This window comes from Centropristis striata, chromosome 15 (genome assembly GCF_030273125.1).
Source record: "Centropristis striata isolate RG_2023a ecotype Rhode Island chromosome 15, C.striata_1.0, whole genome shotgun sequence".
NCBI lineage: Eukaryota > Metazoa > Chordata > Actinopteri > Perciformes > Serranidae > Centropristis > Centropristis striata.
The window spans coordinates 29,815,484-29,833,838 of record NC_081531.1 but is presented as its reverse complement, the minus strand read 5'-3'; the positions used below and the strand labels follow the sequence as shown (position 1 = coordinate 29,833,838).

At 39.7% G+C, this 18,355-nt stretch overlaps 1 protein-coding gene across 1 annotated transcript in view; it reads right to left on the bottom strand.

Annotated features, from left to right (window-relative positions):
* Positions 1–1,205: 1,205 nt before the first annotated feature.
* The window catches only part of pcdh1a (protocadherin 1a), an 87,129-nt gene continuing 69,979 nt past the window's right edge, over positions 1,206–18,355 (bottom strand). Inside the window, exon 5 of the mRNA XM_059351517.1 lies at positions 1,206–5,265. Within this exon, the coding sequence (XP_059207500.1) occupies positions 4,895–5,265 (371 nt within the window). The 3' untranslated portion in view covers positions 1,206–4,894. The remainder of the gene's footprint in view (positions 5,266–18,355) is intronic.

Below are 18,355 nucleotides of genomic sequence, written 5' to 3'. Positions count from 1 at the left end.
ACTTTACTTCGTCCACTTGGTCCTTTGTTTTTATCTTAAGCAATTCTGGTAGTCTACAATGGGTTTTCTCTAAAATGGGCATAAAAAGCCTCACATAGGCGCTGACGTGGTTTGAGTCTCTTTGCAGCTTTTTGCTCTTTCTGATTTTTTATTTAATGCAGGCTCTTGTCATTAACTCTGGATTTCAGAAGTGAGCATGATAAGTAGTTACTCAGAGTACTGTCCACCTCTCTGACTTGACCTTGTGTGATACATTTTGTAGTGTTAGGGAAATATATGCATTCTTCTATTTTAATAATTACAAAGGACAAGGTTTTCTTGCCATTTTTATACCCCAAGTGAATAAAAAATGAGGGCTGTCTTAAAATTCCTTGAACGCAAAAACTGCAAGCAGCAAGGAGTAAAAGGCACGGTAAGTGGCATATAGTGCTATAATCTCTCTGGTCATGTGAGAGAGAATATACAGTAGGACTACATTACCAAAGAGTGACTCAAGCCTTGGTCTTGGATACTGTTTGCAAAACCGACCTTAAATTGCTTAATCACTCATGTTACATTACTGTAGTTCACACATTATTAAATAAAATGGTATCTGTGCAACAATGATTAACTCAATTAAGTTTGCAGCTTATGTGCTAATGATCACACACAGTGGAAGTGCACTGAGCATGAACATCAGACATGGAAAGAGTTCCGCTTTCACTGAATGCTTTCAACCGTGGATCATTGTCCATTAAAGAAATTCTATTCTCCCTTTAAGGAAAAGGCACATAGACATATCAAAGTTAACATCACAAGACAGCAGTCTTGTTAGCCTTGCACTAAACGTGTAGCAATGGCCAGCTCATCAATGCTTTAAAGAAATGTTCTGAATTAAGCTAAGTGCATGATCGGAGCTGTGTACTTCTGGCACATCGTTCTTCTCGTTGAAGTAGTGAACACAGGTCCTGGGACTCTTCTACTTCAGGCCCTGGAATGCTTCCCTCTCAACATTCTGGGGCTTCCTGACTCAGAAATGAGGCGCTGGTCCCCACATGACAAGAATACTAGTTCTCCTTAATGAGCCTGGGTCCTAGAGTGAGACACATTTTACACAATGTAGCTCCAAGGCTGCAAAACCTCTTATAAAAATGTAACAGCCAAATCCTTGTTTAACACTCAAAAGCGATGAATAATAATAGAAAACAAAGAAAACACTGACAGCATTCATTTTTTCCCTGAAGTGATTTTATTACAAAGTTCATGAGGACTTACAGTATTACAAGAGAATTTGTCAACATGCGAAAACAGAACAAAGCAGAACACAGGAGTTTAACAAACTGGTAAGATAAGACGATCCACTGTTCACAATAAACATAAAAACTGATTAAGTCCTCAGGAGGTGGGAGCCGGTGAATGACTACAGTGCAGGCATAGAACGGCCACATTCACACTGACTCAGCAAAGGTCAATCCAACCAAGGCAAGATGTGCACATCTCAAGAAAACATGTTACAATTTTTATATGCCATCGGCTTTTCTCAGAACTTTTAGAAAGCTTCACTTGTATGTACATAAAACTGTACAAAAACATGGCATCACAAGCATTTTATCCTATATAAATATACCAACAATTAGGATAACAACTAGATTCTCTCTTGCAAAGACACATTTTCAAGGCAATTGTCTTTGTTCTAGATGAACTGTGAAAAACATGAAATGTTCAGTTAATTTCAGTTCGTTTTGGGAGAGGGCCTTTTTGAATATGAACCAGCACTGACATTTCAGAAAGTAAAATGAAAGAAATAAGAGTAAACAGTTTTTACCAATTATCTTTGGAATTCATGCTAAAATCATTGCCGGCTTGACAGCAGACACAGGGTTGTGGAGATCTATGTACACTACACCACCAAAAGATTTTTCTTTATTTTTTTTTTTCACACAACCAGTTTTCTAAGAGTCTTTGATCAATAAGAAAAAAAAAAGAATCCCTTGCCAATTCAGTACAGTAATTTGTCCATCTGTCCACAGAAATGATCACCGTACGATACACACCACAGATAGGCAAAAGATACTCAAGTGAATTCAACATTAAATCAATGTTAAGTACAAATTAAACATTATTCAACATACTTTTGAGTGTATTTAGGTGCTTCATGATGTCCTCTTACTTTAATCAAGGAGAACTGTTCTGTGTTTGAGAGAGAAGTAAACACAGTTCATTCAGCATGAGTTCAAAAGAAAGGTCAAACCTGGTGATATATTGTTCCAAGGGTGAGTAGCAGGAGGTCATTATCGGCTGGAGTGAAAGAGTCCAACTCATTAAGAGAGGGGGAAAATAGGCCCAGGCTTGTTTTTTATTTTGCAGAGGACTTAAATCAAACTCCTGTCATTCTGTTCAGAACAACAACCGATGATTACGACTTTGCTGCTAAGAGCTACCCCGTTTCTTTCACTATTGGTGATCAAAGAGACAAATCTGAAGATACCAGATTCACTAAAGCGATAAGTGTACTTAGGCTGGAATCAGGTTAAAGATTTAACCCCCTAGATAAATTTAGATGCAAAGCAGTTGTGAATCTGAATCGAGTCAAAGCATTTAAATAGATAAAGTTGTGATTGAGGCTATGTGACATTGGTGTTATCACTCATCGCTATCTTTCTCACTTATCATTAATTCCAGGTCAGTGATCTTACCCACTGCTCTGAGTTCATGAAGCGGCTATCCACAGCTCTGAGAGGGGTGCTTGGGGGAGCTGTGGGGGTTTAATCACAGTGTATCATGGCTGTTGTTTGAATTTTATTTCAGTCGCTAAATGGCTTTGAAAACGGCATAATGTGCTTTCTCCCCCTCAAGGCAGGATAATCGCCCACCTTATTTAATCATGGCCATGTCCAGTAATTTCCATATGTTTTCAGTTTAATTATTCTAAACGCAGTTTTCAATGGCAGCATGATGAGGTAAGTGCTGATAAAAATACCCCTTTTAACTGATTGTAGCTCTGCGGGTGGATTTGCATTATCTGGTGGGTGCCGTGTCCTGGGGGTGTGCTCACACATGCCCTCGCTCAGGACTCATTACTCACCCTAATTAGGAAATGTCCACTCAAGGCTCTTCCACCCTTACTCAGAGACACAATCTCACTATGGAAATACTTTGCAGAGGTGAAAGGTATCTACAAATCTAATCAAATCAATGTTTAAATCAAAGACACCAGCTAGCTCTACGATGTTGTAAGGCAGGCTAGTGTTGTCATCATTAACATCCAATTACTGACTAATACACAGTGTCCTTCAGACATATCCTTCAGATTCACTTGGAAAATCTTTGTCGAGATAAATGAAGCCCACGGGCATGCCCTATTTTTTACTCTCTGTTTGATAGCCAGAGGAGGAAAAATGCCTAATAATTTATTAAGCAGGTTGTCCTCAATAGAGGGAAATCATAATAACAAGAGTTGCAGTAAATCGACTCCTACCACCTTAACTTATGTTCAAGCTCAATAATATTCTGCATTTGCAGATTTTAACCACCGACATGAAATTTTTACTTTGTAACCCCTCATGTTATCGACAATAACTCCCCAGATTTCTCCAAACCCATCTATTTATTAGACTTCAAGGTTTAGGCTGTCTGTAGACTCAGTTTCTTTAGTGTGCACTGTGTTCCCACTTCACCTCTGAAGAAGTATAAATCTAGTGAGAACTGCTACTTTAAAAATCAAAGAAAGTACTCTCAACATAGAGCACTCGTCAGTGTGATATTAACTTCCATAAGTGCCCAATCTCTCCAGTGTTTTTTTTTTACGCTCAAGTGCTCTTTTAATGTAAATAACTCTTTATGCATTCATTAGATCTACAGAAATTCTTGTGGATCATGAAGGGGAAAGGACTATGAGGTTCAGGGGAAAGGGTTGGGAGAGCCTGTCTGATTGTCACGACAGAGAGGAGCTTTTTAAACTGATACACTGGTATGATTTCATCAACAGAGTGTCACAGGGTTTTATATGAGAAGCCAATCAGGATGTGTCTGGTGAGTACTCTGGGTTTGGTCATTGTGACTCCGGGGTACTGTGGCCAAGTCAACCGTTTTCATGATGAACGATAGGTCACAGTGCTGAGAGTCAGTGGAACATAATGTCAGTTTAAATGTTGCCACACAGCTTTCTCCACCAGTGGCAGAGCTCTACAGGGAGCAGAGGTAAAGGTTATTCTACTATGATTAGGGGTCGAAGGTGTGAGTATGATTGTGTGGAGCGGATAAATGCCTTCCACAATATCGAGCTCCACTTCTGGAGATGGTTTCAATCAAGTTTAAACAGCAGCAGCAAAGAAAAGCTTAAATATGCTAAAATTCTGAGGCAATTTTTTTCAGCTTATGCCAGACAAAAATATATGTAGAACACACCATTCAAATGTATTTACAGCACTGTACATTAAGATAGACCGTTTTGTTTGATTGTTAGTCAAAAGTGTTATGCCTGCTGATACGGCTGGCTGTCTATTAAATTATATCTAATAATGGCACAAGAGCACTGATCACAACTTCCAAGTTCAATAGATCACTTCACAGAATGGGACTTGGCTAACTACAACAATAATTAGTTACTACTAAAGTAGCAATTACCATCTTCATTTCCTTTTGATCTGTTATAATCGTATCCTTCAGGATTTTGTATAAATAAATGAGTGAGTGCATCAATTAACTTTGTGGAGTTCTTAATAAATATACTAATAAATTAATAATTTAAGGAGGAAATGACAAAAAACAAGTGTTCATGCCAGTGATTGAATGAGTCACAGCCTATTGTTACCTACAAAACGGGCATTGGCTTTAGCATGTGGACAGCCTGTTTCTCCTTCTGAAGTGGATGTATCTTTTCTTCATTTGTGCACCAATCAGATGATGATATTCCTCACAGGTAAATTTCTCTTTTTGGAGTGTGGGCAGAAGGGGAGGTGGGCGGGAACTCAGAGGCAACGCTCAGGGGCATCTCCTCTAAGGGGCAGTCCTGACTGGCGTCGTGACCACTGTTGGAATAGGCACTGCGGGAGGGCGGAAGGCGCGACCGGTGCTCCTCGCCACCCAGCCTGGCGCTCCCGTTAGCCAGGCGTCCCAGGCTCCCTCTCTCCTGGTAAGGCACGAAGGTGGAGAGTTTCGGGGGGTTCCTGGTCTTGCGTACGGGGGAGGGATGCCCGGGCATCCAGCAGGCGTCTGAGTGGCCCAATTCACTGCACTCGGTTGTGCAGTTTCCGGTCATCGCCACATCAGGGATGGAGCGGATATCTGTGGGCAGGAGAGGGAGAAAGCAGCGACATCAGAGACAACTTCATGGTGATAAACATCAGAAGAACATTCATAAAAAAGTTGTAAAATGGCATTTTTGAACAGAAATGGTGTCATCTGAAACACCCCATGAAACCCACCCCCCTCCTTGATGTCTTTGCAGCTGTTGCTAAGCAGTCAGCAGCAGTTGCTATGTAGCTGTTGCTATGCACTGTGTAATGAGCACTACTGTGTGTGTAGTCCACTAGCCGATGTGATACATTCACGAGATGGCATGCTGTGTCTGTGTCATTTAGAAGTATCCAACAGCAGTTTGTCTGGTATGTTTGTAATATATCTTTGTATTGTTAACACTTTCAACACATCATGCATTATTTCCATCACATGTGATCTGTATTCTGTAAAGGCTGCTCCACTTAAGTGTACACATAAAAAAGACAGCAAGAATGGACAAAATACTGGAACAGACACACATAATGTATGTGTTTGGTTACAGAGTGAATGGCTGCATCCCTTTGGGCAAAACCATTGTTGAATGAGTTATTGATTGACAGTGCTGAAATGAGTTCCCTGCCCTTGATTATCATCCATTTTTTATTCAACTGTTCCTAATTAAATAAATGGGTCCATGACCCAGTGACCTCATTTAAATGTACAAGCTGTTAAAGCTCCAAAATAAGTTTGCTCCAGCTATCACTCTAGAGTATGCCATGGTTTCTCAAAGTAAAACTGCATTGAGGAACCCATGTATTTGTTTACCAGATATGTGCAGCTGGCATCTAATAGACTTGTTAAGCAGCCCACCTGTTGACAAGCTAAACACACAGCCCAGATTTAATGGAAAATACCACTCAATTTATCTTTGTTATCCCTTCAGACTCTCAGAGAAGAGAAGAGCAGACAACTAAGATCTGTGAGTCTGCGATGCCACCCCCATGTAAACTTTTGATTGCCGTGATAAATGCATTACTGTAATGCCTCGACGCTGTCCACACCATGAAAGAACACGTCCATCACAGTCGCTACACGCAGGACAGTGTGTGAAAGAGAGTAAATGTATTCGTAGGGAAAGCGGAGGGCTCAGAGCTGCACACACAACTGAGCAGAAAGATGTTGCAGCATGTGAATGATGCAACCACAAGAGATGACGTATTAGAGACAGTAGTGAGAGTTCACAGCTAATAGAGCAAATGCCACCTTGACAGTAAGCCTATGAGACGTACCATCAGTATTGTACTCATGACCAGTGGCAAGATAATTATCCCACAAAATGTCAGACCTCTGGGGCTGAAAAACTGCATCTGGTCCACCAAGACTTCAATCAATCAAAAGCCAGCGAGACAGTCTGTGTGATGGCGTGGCACGATTTAAGACTTTAAACTGGTGAATAAAAAGCAGTGGAAGGTATTTGTTCTTTTTTTTAAATTTCCCTCATTTATGTCGACAATATTCATTTACCATGGGTAGTAATCCATATACAAGTATCCCATTGTTTATTAAAGAATGCATAGCTCGATCTATTGTTGCCGTTAATCTCATTGTTCCAATAATCCTAAATTGCCAGATGTTTAGGCTATTTAATACATTTACTTTACAATTGAGGAACGTTCTATTCATGCTTAATTATATCATTGTGCTTAAGTGGCAAATTCTCCTCTCTGTTTACAAGGCCAATGTCAATGATTCTTTTCAAATGAATGGACTACATTTTTATGCCTGATTAGGAAAGAAGAAGCAGAATTTGGAGCTCTAAGAAAAGACAAAGCAAGCGAGGCGAGAGTGTGCCTGTGTGCACCGCCTCATGCATGATGATTGGAGTTTCATTTTCTCAGCTTCGCTAAGAGCGTTGTCTGTATGCATCACTGCAGTGAAATGGACTCTTGATACAAAAGATGTTCATGGGAAAAGAGTTGGGGAGAGGGTTGAGGAGTACGCTTCTAAGCACAAGCACAGTCGTGTAGGCATCTACTCCAAAAGGATTTCACACTTGATTAAAACCTCTCCACAGCTTCCAGGAGGTTTATGCCACACCAAGCGCCCTTGTGTAAAATTCTGTGTTGCTCCACAACTAAGAGTCAGTGTGCGGGTGCATTCACACAGGTTTTCTAAAACACTTTACATGCCACAATTGGACATGTTTCGGTCTTTAGAAATTAGAAATGACTAGTATATGTGTGCATGTTAAAGGGCTTATGAATGACATGCCACGATAACCCAGAATTTTGCATTTTCTTATTTTAAAAAAGGGCTAATCACCTTAAGTTTATGCACACCTGAGGGGAAGAAAGGCAAAGATGTAGTGAGAAAAGATGGATGATTGAACTTTTTGATTTAGTATCATCAGGCGATAATTTATCAACTATAATTTTAGATATACAATACATAATAACACAAATTTCACGTTATCAGCTGATGATTTAACGATACCTATACCATTCCTACACACAGGTAGCCAGACACAATTGTGTCCCATATTTGCCTGTTTAATGTATAATTTTTATTTAACCCATTCATATTTACAAAAGAAGGAATAAAAGACATAAAGGTTAACACTGATTGCCACATCCGCACTGACTGTCGGGATGGTAATTGACTTTAGGTCGACTGTGTTTTTAGAAAATATAATTTGGACTTAATGTAATGAAATGGCAGTTAAAAGAAAACATGTAATTCAAAATGATGGCATGCACCAATGACAGGAATTAAAGCACATTCTGAACCATGCTCATCATCATCAGGGGCCAGAAAATCAGCAATGACAGCTAAATACGCCGTCTAGCTTGCCAAACCCTGCCATTTTCTTCCAACAGTGCCAAAGCAGATATCGCACACCATCATCAGAGAACATAGATGCTTTAATGCAAGCTATTTCAGTCAGCCATTACCTTGTCTGTTAGTGTTTCATCAAAATGTTATATGGTTTTATTTATAAAGTAGCTCTGACATGTTGTCTGTTCTTAATAGACAATTTAACAAATGAGAGGTGTATATTCATCTGTGACCTGTCGTGTTGGAGTAATTGGCGCTGCATGCTTTCATTAGCGTTTTATAGTGTATATAATGTTCTTTTACACATGTCAGATCAAAAATAAATGTCCACATGTGAAAATAATGAATTGGTTATCATATAGTAATTGGCAGCATGCTATGATAGGGTGTATTGTTTGTGAAAACACAACGCCTTATATTTGCTTGCTCTGACCTTTTTTCACACTCAAATCTATCTACAAAATAAAATCAATGCTGATAATTGTACTTTTGTGTCTGCCTTTTGCTGTGGCTGTTAGCCATCTGTAGCTGTAGTACCCACTTACAGTGTGGCACAATAACGTCCGCTCTGCACATCAAAACACACTCCCACACTCAGTTGAAACGATCATTGTTGGAATATTTGCTGGACATGATGAAGCAAATGAGTCAAACACTGGGTTAAAGAGCAGACAAAGTCACTGTGGGAAAATGGGTTTGTTCTCACCCACTCAGGCCTGTTTTTTTTTTTTTTTTGCTGTACCTATACCTGAAATAAATCTGCTCACAGTCTGGAACAAACCCTTTAGAGTTTATAGTCTTGTAAGTCATGGATGGAGAACCAAGGTGGACAATGGAGGACAGATGGGCAAACCACAGCACGATTATGCCAGTGGCTGGAACAGACTGACTGGATTTAGAGAGCTTGTGATTTGGTTTTGAGGAGCAGTGACTCAATGACATTTCTGACTCTCTGCACAGCAGAATTCTTTTCCTCTAGACTTGGAGATAGATTGCACCTGTAGCTTTCTCCTTTTATATTGGGTCGGCCCCATCTGCTTCCTTAAAGCAATATCATAAAAAAAAAAGAAAAACAGTAATTTCCACCTTTTTTCACCTTCAGTACCTCATCACCGACTCACAGTGAACCTTAGCAAAGCTTCTAACAGCACCTCCACTGCAGTAGCATAACATGCACTCCACAGTGCAGTTACAGAGTGGGGGTACACACAGAGCTTAACCCCCCGGCTGACAGATACATGTGAGGGGTGGGTTTGCATGCTGCTTGCATCAGGGTGCCAGTGGGAGGTGTTGAGTGTCTGAGGCAGGCTTCCTCATCGTCTGATCCCCTGCCCACGGGCATGGGGGAAGCTGCCTCTTCCTGAGATTTCACACTGCTACTCTCTGTTTGATTGCAAATGCTGCCTCTCCCCACCGGCTGCTTTCCAGCGTGTGCGCCACACCGTTATGATCGATGACGAACAAATATGAGAGACCCACAGCTCATAGAGGGATAACGGGGAAAAAACAGCTACTCGTTTGGGAGTGCGTGAGTGATATTAATGGTATATTTGTGATCCCAGCAAAACAGTTTATGTGGTAAATGACTAAAAAGTTCCAAGAAACAAAAGGAGAAAGAAATATCCCACAAGTGAACAGACATTAGTGTCTGGTGCTGGCTATCAGTGTAATAACTGGGTGTGAATGTATTCTGTGGTTGTCATACTCTGTGAAGAAAAACAACAAGAAACCAGGGTTTTGTATTTCTTTCGCTGTGACATGTCAAGTCTTGTTATTCAAGTGTTCAGAACAGTTTCTCACAGTAAGCAGAAGCTACCAGAAACAGTCTTTTTTTCCTCCAGAGGGAAGCATTTTTAACAGAAGGAAACTTGCTACAAGCACACAAACATAGTGTTGACGTGCACATTTTCCTTGCTTATTGTAATGGAATACAAAAGAACAACGGTGGAGCTTGTAACCTCAGACATGCACTTTCACATCTACCAGCAAAATTAGAATATGTAGGCTTGAAGGCTTTGTCACCTTACCTCTACAGAAAGTGACATGTTAGATAAGGCTGCAGTTAACCATTTAGTTACAACACCACAACTCTCATTCTGTAAATAATTGGTGTGCGTGGTGTGTGTGCAACAGTTCACATACACAGCATGCCCTGCTTTTATAGACAGCATTGTTGAAAAAGTTTGTTTTGTGTGAATACAGGTAGTGAATCCACAATAACAAGTCAGACTGCATGACAGTCAATATAGGAAAATAACCCGACTTCTCACTTGATTTATTACCACAGTTAAGATTCACAATTCGTTTTTACCCTTGCAATTTCTATACGTCTTATTACAGCACAATGTTTATTTAGTGAATTATAGACCCATTTTAAGTAAAATACATAGTTAAGCAGGTTATGCTTTTGGGCGGGGCTAACTTTGGTCTCACAGTGTGCTTTCACTTCAAAGCTAATGAAATATTTTGGTTGCTAAAAATTGTTCAGAGCTTTGTTCGGCCAACGCACATTTTAAGGAGTCAGCTGTTCATTTTGAGTAACGGATGGCCCTTCCTAACCAAACTAGGGCTAGCAATATCTGATGCAGCCTGATCTGTTGTTTGTGCAGTGTTCGCAAAAAAACAAAACAAGGTGGTGACAGCCACCATATCAAGGCTTCAAAACCATAAAACCAATCAGTGACTAAACGGAGGCTACCACCATCATTTTCACCATCGTTTAGGAATGAAACTGCCCACAACAAAGTCTGTGGATTATCTTGACTAACTGGGTCATAATATTTGCTGTTGGGTTTCTTCATTTGTTTGATTGTTCATAGGTTTTTGTTGCTTTGAGCACACAAGCAAAGTGACATAAAGTTGCATTATAATCGCAAGAAGGCAGACAGTTCTATGGCCAATATTTCCAACAATCAGCAACTTGCATCAAATAATCAAGATGAAAAAAGCTGGACAGGTAAGACAAAAAAATTTACTTGGGGATGAACTGTCCCTTTAAAAGTTTTGGTTTATCACACTGCAAAAAAAGAAAAGTTGGGTGAACTCAAAATTTGAAGGCAACAAACTTCGATAAAATTTTAAGTTGGACAATTAAACTAAATATTTTAAGTTTTGTTTTTGAGTCTGCTCAAAATTCAGATTTTTGTCAGCTTAACTGTAAGTTATAACTTATAGTTTTACATTGTAATAACTCCTGACTCCTGCTAACTTCTGCAATGTGCTGAATTGGCACGATTTTAACACCGCTATGAAATGTCAGCTAATGTTGCGACCACAATGTTGAGATAGCATTGATACGCTAAGGCTACTCTTGTAGCTGTAACAAGCAGCACCGCTAGCATCAATTAGCCGCTAGCATCAGTTAGCCGCTAGCTTTCGCTAATGACCGAATTTCACCGATTTCCCTCATTTCACAACAAAGAAATAAGAGTTAGCAGAACTATTGTCCCTTGTTGTGAACCCTGACTTAAAGATATAAGTAATAACAACTCACAAACTTGTTTTTGGGCATACAAATGGCTTCCTTTGTTGTGCTAACTTACATTTTTGCCCTAAATGTCAATAATTGATATTTCCAAGTTGTACCAACTTAAATCACTGTTTTAGGCCAAATAAATATAAGTTGGCTTTTTTGCAGTGCAGGCTTATAAGTACTCTAGTCCACAGAAAGTAATGCCAGGATGAGAGTTGGTATTTATGTTTAAGGAAACAGGTTTGAATTCTCGGCTTCCTGCTGAGGCGAGCCTCTCGCTGACAAAGGCTGAGGAGTGGACATGTCGGCCAGAGGCACGTCAGGAGGAGCCGCTGTAGATGGTTCAGTGGGTGATGCTACACCTCCTGTCAGTTCTCTCACCATCCACCATTTTGTCTTACAGTTCCTCTATTTGAAGACTGCCTTTCGTATCACTGCATTTGACAAAGCCTTAGCACCTGCTGACAGATCACGCTATGCACCAGCTCCTCCAATTGAGAAGTTGATATGCGGTGTGATATGTCAACCAATACTAAGGCTTTGTCAAACTGTGACAAACATAAAGCATCTCCAGATAAAATAGATTCAAAACATTGGTGGAGGACAGGGAGGAAACGGTTCTAAATGATGATGTAGTTGCTTTTGTGAGTAATATAATCGTTTCTCTGTTGGTGTGCAGAGGTGTTTGTGAAATGCTTGTGTGGAGAACAGCTTCATGCCTCTGCCCACAACAATATGTTTGGCTTGCTGGCCAATTACTGACTGGAAATTGCATTCTGAACCTTGACAACACAATATTGATCTGCAGCAGCTGCCAATGCAAAAAAAAAAATAAATAAATAAATAAACAAGAACAAATTATTTATCACAAGCATAGGAGATTTAGGTTTATGATTATTATATAAGTCTAGTTCACAGTTTTATGACTATTATTCAATTGACTCAGTTCAAACAATACCTTTCGTTTTTTTTCTGTAGGTCTGTAAGTGGAACTGCAAGGAAAAAAATAATAAATACAAATAGGTCTCCAGATAATCCATCAAATCATTTGCATTAACACATTATACAACATACAGTAGGTCTTGACCATAGACCTGCTGTTACACCCATCAATGCTGCCCTAAGGGAGAAAAGATGCCAACATCGTTTTGCTTAAATCTTTTATTAGTGCAGTCAGCTTGGATAATAAACAGCAGCCCCCTATATGCTGTATCCAATCTCATATTCATGCAGAGAGGGCTTCAGGGAGAGTTGAATGTGCATGTTGAGTTTGAAAGGCATTAGTTAGACATCAGTGCCTAAATTTAGAAATTTGCATTTGTTCTTTAGGCCAATACAGGTATTTTATTAATGATGCATTTAAATCTTTATCACGGGCTGCGCCACCGTTGATGCAGGGTGTAATACTAAACACAGGGAAGCTGATTAGGATTAATACACAGCCACTGCTTTATGCATGTTCAGTTTGATGTAAACACAGTTTAAAGTAATATACATGGATGATATTAATCCTCTGGCATAGGGTTTTAAAATGTAATAATCGTTTTTACACTCTAACAACATGTTAGATGGAATAATCAAGGGCACTACTCCATTTAGCTGTCATAGGTTTACAGGAAACAGAATTTGTAAAAGGTTACTAACTTGTATAATGCTATCATATCTTTATGTTATAACCTGCTTGCATAATTACATTTCGGCCCACTCTGCTGCTCCTTCTTCCTTTCACTCCTGAAATAGGAAACCTCACATTTCCTATTCACTTTTCTGTGCAATTTAATTAGAAATGCTCAAAGAAATGTAGACTAAATCCCTGTGGTGTGGGGTTGTGACTGGACGCTCAATAGGCTGATGTTTTTTTCTTCTTTGTGGCACAAAGTGTAACTCCATTACAAATTCTGCACAGGTCAAGGAAGCTTAACCAAACTTGTTTAGTAAATGTTAAGAATACATTTCTATTGGAACAATTTGATTGAACTCTGCTTTGCTCAGTTCTGCTGTGAGTGGACGTGTTTGTCTACAAGCAGCAGAAGTCTGCCTCTGATGCAGATGAGCAGATAAAAAAAAAAGAAATGCAAGATTTCAGTTGGTTTAATAATTGGTGACAGCACTGAGGTTGGAAGTGAAGATGGAGGTGAGAAAAAAAATGCCAAAAATACGTTTTTGTGAGGTTTATGACTGATTTAATGAAAACTATTGTCATGATAATTAGACAGACCGTTTTATCGACCTACCCTTCTCTGATTACTGTGTGACATTTACTTGAAGAGTCACTTGTCTATTCCTGTCTCACACCCAAACGTTCTTTCTTTCTTCTTCTTGTCTGAATGTCTCTTTCTTGGTCCCTGCCTTTGAAGCTTTCTTCCTGCTTTAGGCTTTCACATTTGCACTCTTTGGCCCTTTCTACCACGGTGGCAGCGCTCCATGGCCTCATCCTAGCAGGTAGGAGATGTTTCATTTTGCAATAGCAGAAAAAGAAACATTCAGTCTTACTGTCTCTTGCATTTAAGCTGTTTATTTCCTTGAACCGAATTTTCCTAGAAACACTTACTGTAATGGGCTTTTTTGCTCAGGTCTCAATATGTTACTGTTGTGCTTTTATCTTTGTTTGCCGCCCACACACTAACCTGTCTCTAAGAGCCTCCATTTAACCCATCACAGATTCATTTTCTTGTTTTCAGTATAAAATGCATTTTCTTTTGTGAGTGAGAAAGAGTGGGAAAATATTCCTATATACAATATCCAATATGTTGACTGGCTTTTACTGGTTCTATATTCAAATCATACAAAATAATGTGAATATAACTCACAGCAATTTTCTTCTCATCAATGAGAAAATCAAAGACTTCCTTACATGTGATCTACAGCTCTAATTATCAAAGAGGGAATTATTTTCTTCTCAGGATTTTCCCCTGGAGTTAATTCCTATGCACCACTTTCATGCTCACTATCTTTCACTCATTGATCTTATTGACATGTTAAACGGATGTCTTCCATTTGTTGTTTGCCTTCCCCTTTCGATCAAGATGTCATCTCTTTGCTAATCTTCCTTTGATTTCCTCAGTCTGCAAGTGAGATGTGGTTAACTAGGGAGAGGTAAAAGAAAATAGAAATGAAATGCAGAAAACAGTTTCAAAGATTTTTTTACTCTGTAGTGACATTCTCAACATTTTTTCCACATCTTGAGGCTACATAGCCTATGGCCATGGTTGTTCCTGAACAACTTTTATCATTTGATCATACATCATATCCTTAAACCAGAAACCAAGTGGTCAGGCTGGCATCAGAGTTGTCCTACATGTGGTCTGGATGAAGTCCAGGCAAAATGCATGTATCGACCCACATGATACAAATATTTGAACTGTTTTATTAAAATCTCTGTTTATCATTACCAGAGTCACAGAAGGCACATCATTTTAACCCTCTGGAGTCCATCTATTTATATTTATTTACAGTAATGACTTTATTTATATATGATATGTAGACAAGCTGAGAAAGCCAGTGGAAAGTGCAATCATAGGAGCTTTCACAGTGTGCCATTTACGTGTCTAGACCATTTTTTAAAATGTGAACTTTCTTTCTACAATGAAAACTATTACTATTTTTAGTTTACATGCAAATAGACTGTTTTGTAGTTTTATTATTTATTATTTTTTCTGCTTTTTTGTGTGTGTATAAATGGTAAAAAATAGTACATTTCCATAGACACCTTTGTCTTTTCTTTGTATTTTTGGTTCCTGGCAGCTTTATACTTTGCTAATTCAAATACAATGAAAAATCTGACTGATAGCCAAGTTTGTGTGGAGAAAAAGGAGCCATGCATGTGATGTAAGGACAGACTGAAAGATGCTAAACACAGACAGAAATTAATGCATAGGAAGTTGACAAATTTGAACCAAAATCTCCTGGACTTCAGAGGTTTAATGCAAAGTATGGAAAAACACCAACATTATCTCACAAAATCCGATCTTTAGAATTGTGTACGCAGTCCATGCGGCAGCTAAATAACGACCCTGAAGAGGCGAAGCTTTATTTGACCGTTTACTGTAGATAGAGAGTTGCTGCATGACTGACAATTCTCTGGGAAAGTCAAAATACTAACCCAGTCAGACGGAAAGCTCTGTTCCCACAATGCTCTGAACAATACAGCTATGTGTTTGGAGCCGGACAATTCAAATTTATAACATGATGAAATATGAAAATTGCCTTTTGTGTAGCAGAGAGGCAAAAATGAAAAGAGCAGCAGCCATCTCCCAAAGCTGCTCTACCCTTCTATACCCTCTGCCAGGAGATAGTTTTTCTGACAAGGCTTTCATTAAGGCTAGGGGGAAAAAATCAAATGGCATCACAAGACTGATTGAATATATAATTATTAAAGGAAACTGCACATTTCTGTCTTTAAATATGGACTTGAAGAGAAACGCAAAACACAGAAGGCAGCAGGGGGTCATCATATCGGCTTTTAAGGCCAGCGTGATTCCACCCTCCCCTGTTGTTCCTTACTGATCAATTGCATTCAGCTGCTTGCGTTTGATTGACTCTTACAAGCTTTGGCATGCTGGATAAGAGTCAATGTTCATGTCCTTTGATGTTGTTGAACCCCTCGAACAAAAATGATAATCTAACGCAACAACACAGTTGACCTAATATCTGCTCGGATATGGGTGTAAATGTGGCGGGGAGGCAGGAACACTTGGGCATAACTGCAAGTATTTTGGTTAATTGAATGAAGACCACACCTGCACTTTAGTGCTGCCTTGTGTATTAAAGGGGCATTAAAGCGGCAATATAAATGTTTTATCACATTAAAATAACATAAATGGACAGGACATTCACTACATCACGAGATAATAAAATGAAAATTTAATGAACTGGTGGGTAAATTAGGTCATGTACACAGTGCAGTAGCTTGGGTCTGTCTGTGACCCTTGGTGTGCTCCGTAAAAACGCCATGTTCGCCTGAAATGTGGAGACTTTTTAATGATATTTTTTGATAATGTTGGCCGTATCTACTCTTCCTTTGTGCCACGTGACTGTGGCTTGTGGTGAGTTAGATTTGGGCTATCAAGTGCAAAGGAGCCTTTGCAATAACAACAATGAAGTGGGAAAACAGGAAGAGAAGGGAAAAAAGACATACAGCAAATGCACAACAAGAGTAAACATTGCTGTTGCTTTTTTTATTAAAGTGGCTGCACTCGCCATCTGTTTTTTCAGTGCCTGTGGTGGCTGCCTGTTTGATGGGTACCTCATCTCCAGGCTAGATACTGTTTCAAAGTAGACAGCTCATCAAGATGAGTGACAAGTGTTGGACCTTGCGACATGACCATCTGAGATAGAGTTAGCCAACGGGAAAGTGAAGAAAATTGTATAATTGCTGTAAGTAAAATGGCAATTTGTGGCGACCAAGAAATGCAAAGATCTACACGTCTCTGTTACAGCTCTGCAGCTTGGAACAGGCAGTAAGCTGTCACAATTGTACAATGTAGTCAAGTAGGCTCTCTAATTAGAGCAGAGATCCAGCAGAAATGCACAGCGGAAACAAGCTGCATCATGCAAAATTCTGTCAGAATTACTTTACTTTTGGCTTCAGAACAAGGGATAGCAGGAGCCAGAGATTGAGTTTTAAAGTGACATTTCAAAGCCAGAAAATGCTAGAACAGGTGAAGTTGTGGAACTAATGAAAACCCCTGTAAAAAACCCATAAAAATATTCAGTGCAATAGGGCAGTAAAATGTTAGTTATGTCACATTAAATGCAAAGCACTGTAACATGCTTGGCCGTGAGGTTAAGCAAGACAAATTCAAGTAATTTCTATTTAGCTTTAGGCATGTAGAATATCGACTGCATGATTTACCATGTTAACACGAAACCACAAATTAAGAATTGATCTTTTCACTACACAGATATTTCCATTTGTAAAAAAAGCAAAAAACAAGAACACACAACATACTGCTGCTTTCCATTTAGTGTGGAGATGACATTTTCAGTTCCACTGCATGTAGTCCTCACAGACTTTGTGAGGTCCTTGAACTGCAGTGAATTCTGAGATATCCTCAACTGACGGTACGAAAGCCTTAAAGCAAGAGCGGCTCCATTCCTCTGTAACTCACTGGAAATAAGGAAATGCATGTCAGAACCATACAGTACAATTCCAGTCCCTCAAGTGCCATCCATCATTGAAGGGCAGAACACTAGTTAGAGGGAGGTTCAGCGGCTCTCGGTCCCCATCACACTATGATGGAGAGATGACCCCCAGGGCCTTTCTCTGATGCCGGCTTGAGCTGCCCGACCAACTGAGGTTGAAGTGGATCTGGCCCCTAGCCAGCATCCCCTCCCCAAAGCACAGTGCTCTACCTGCTCTACGAATCACAACTGGGGTGAGACTGGGTAAGACCCACTGAGAGGAACAGAACACTACCACCTCTTTCTATTTCTGCCTCCATAATTATCCTTAAAGTTTCTACTCAGGGACCTGCCAGTGGACACTCAGCTAAAAGGAACGTCTCATATTGCCACAAGCTACACCCGGCTAATTAAGAAATTTTCTCCATGTGTCTTTATAAACTTGTACTTTCAAGCCTGCATTTACACACACATCACCACCTCCAAACCTGCTGCTTCAGCATGCTGTTGCCCAGACTCACTGGCGTGGCAAGAGCAAGCAGCGTGCTATCCAATTTTTGCCTAAGTACAGAGAGCCATCCACTTTTGTTAGAGTAATACATGAGCACATCTAAAGCTTAGGGATACTGGCTTAGGCATACTGGCTCACTCATTCATTTTACAAGCTTAGTGCTAAAACCGGACATTTTCAGTGGCAGCATGGTGTTAAAAGCACTATTTATGGAA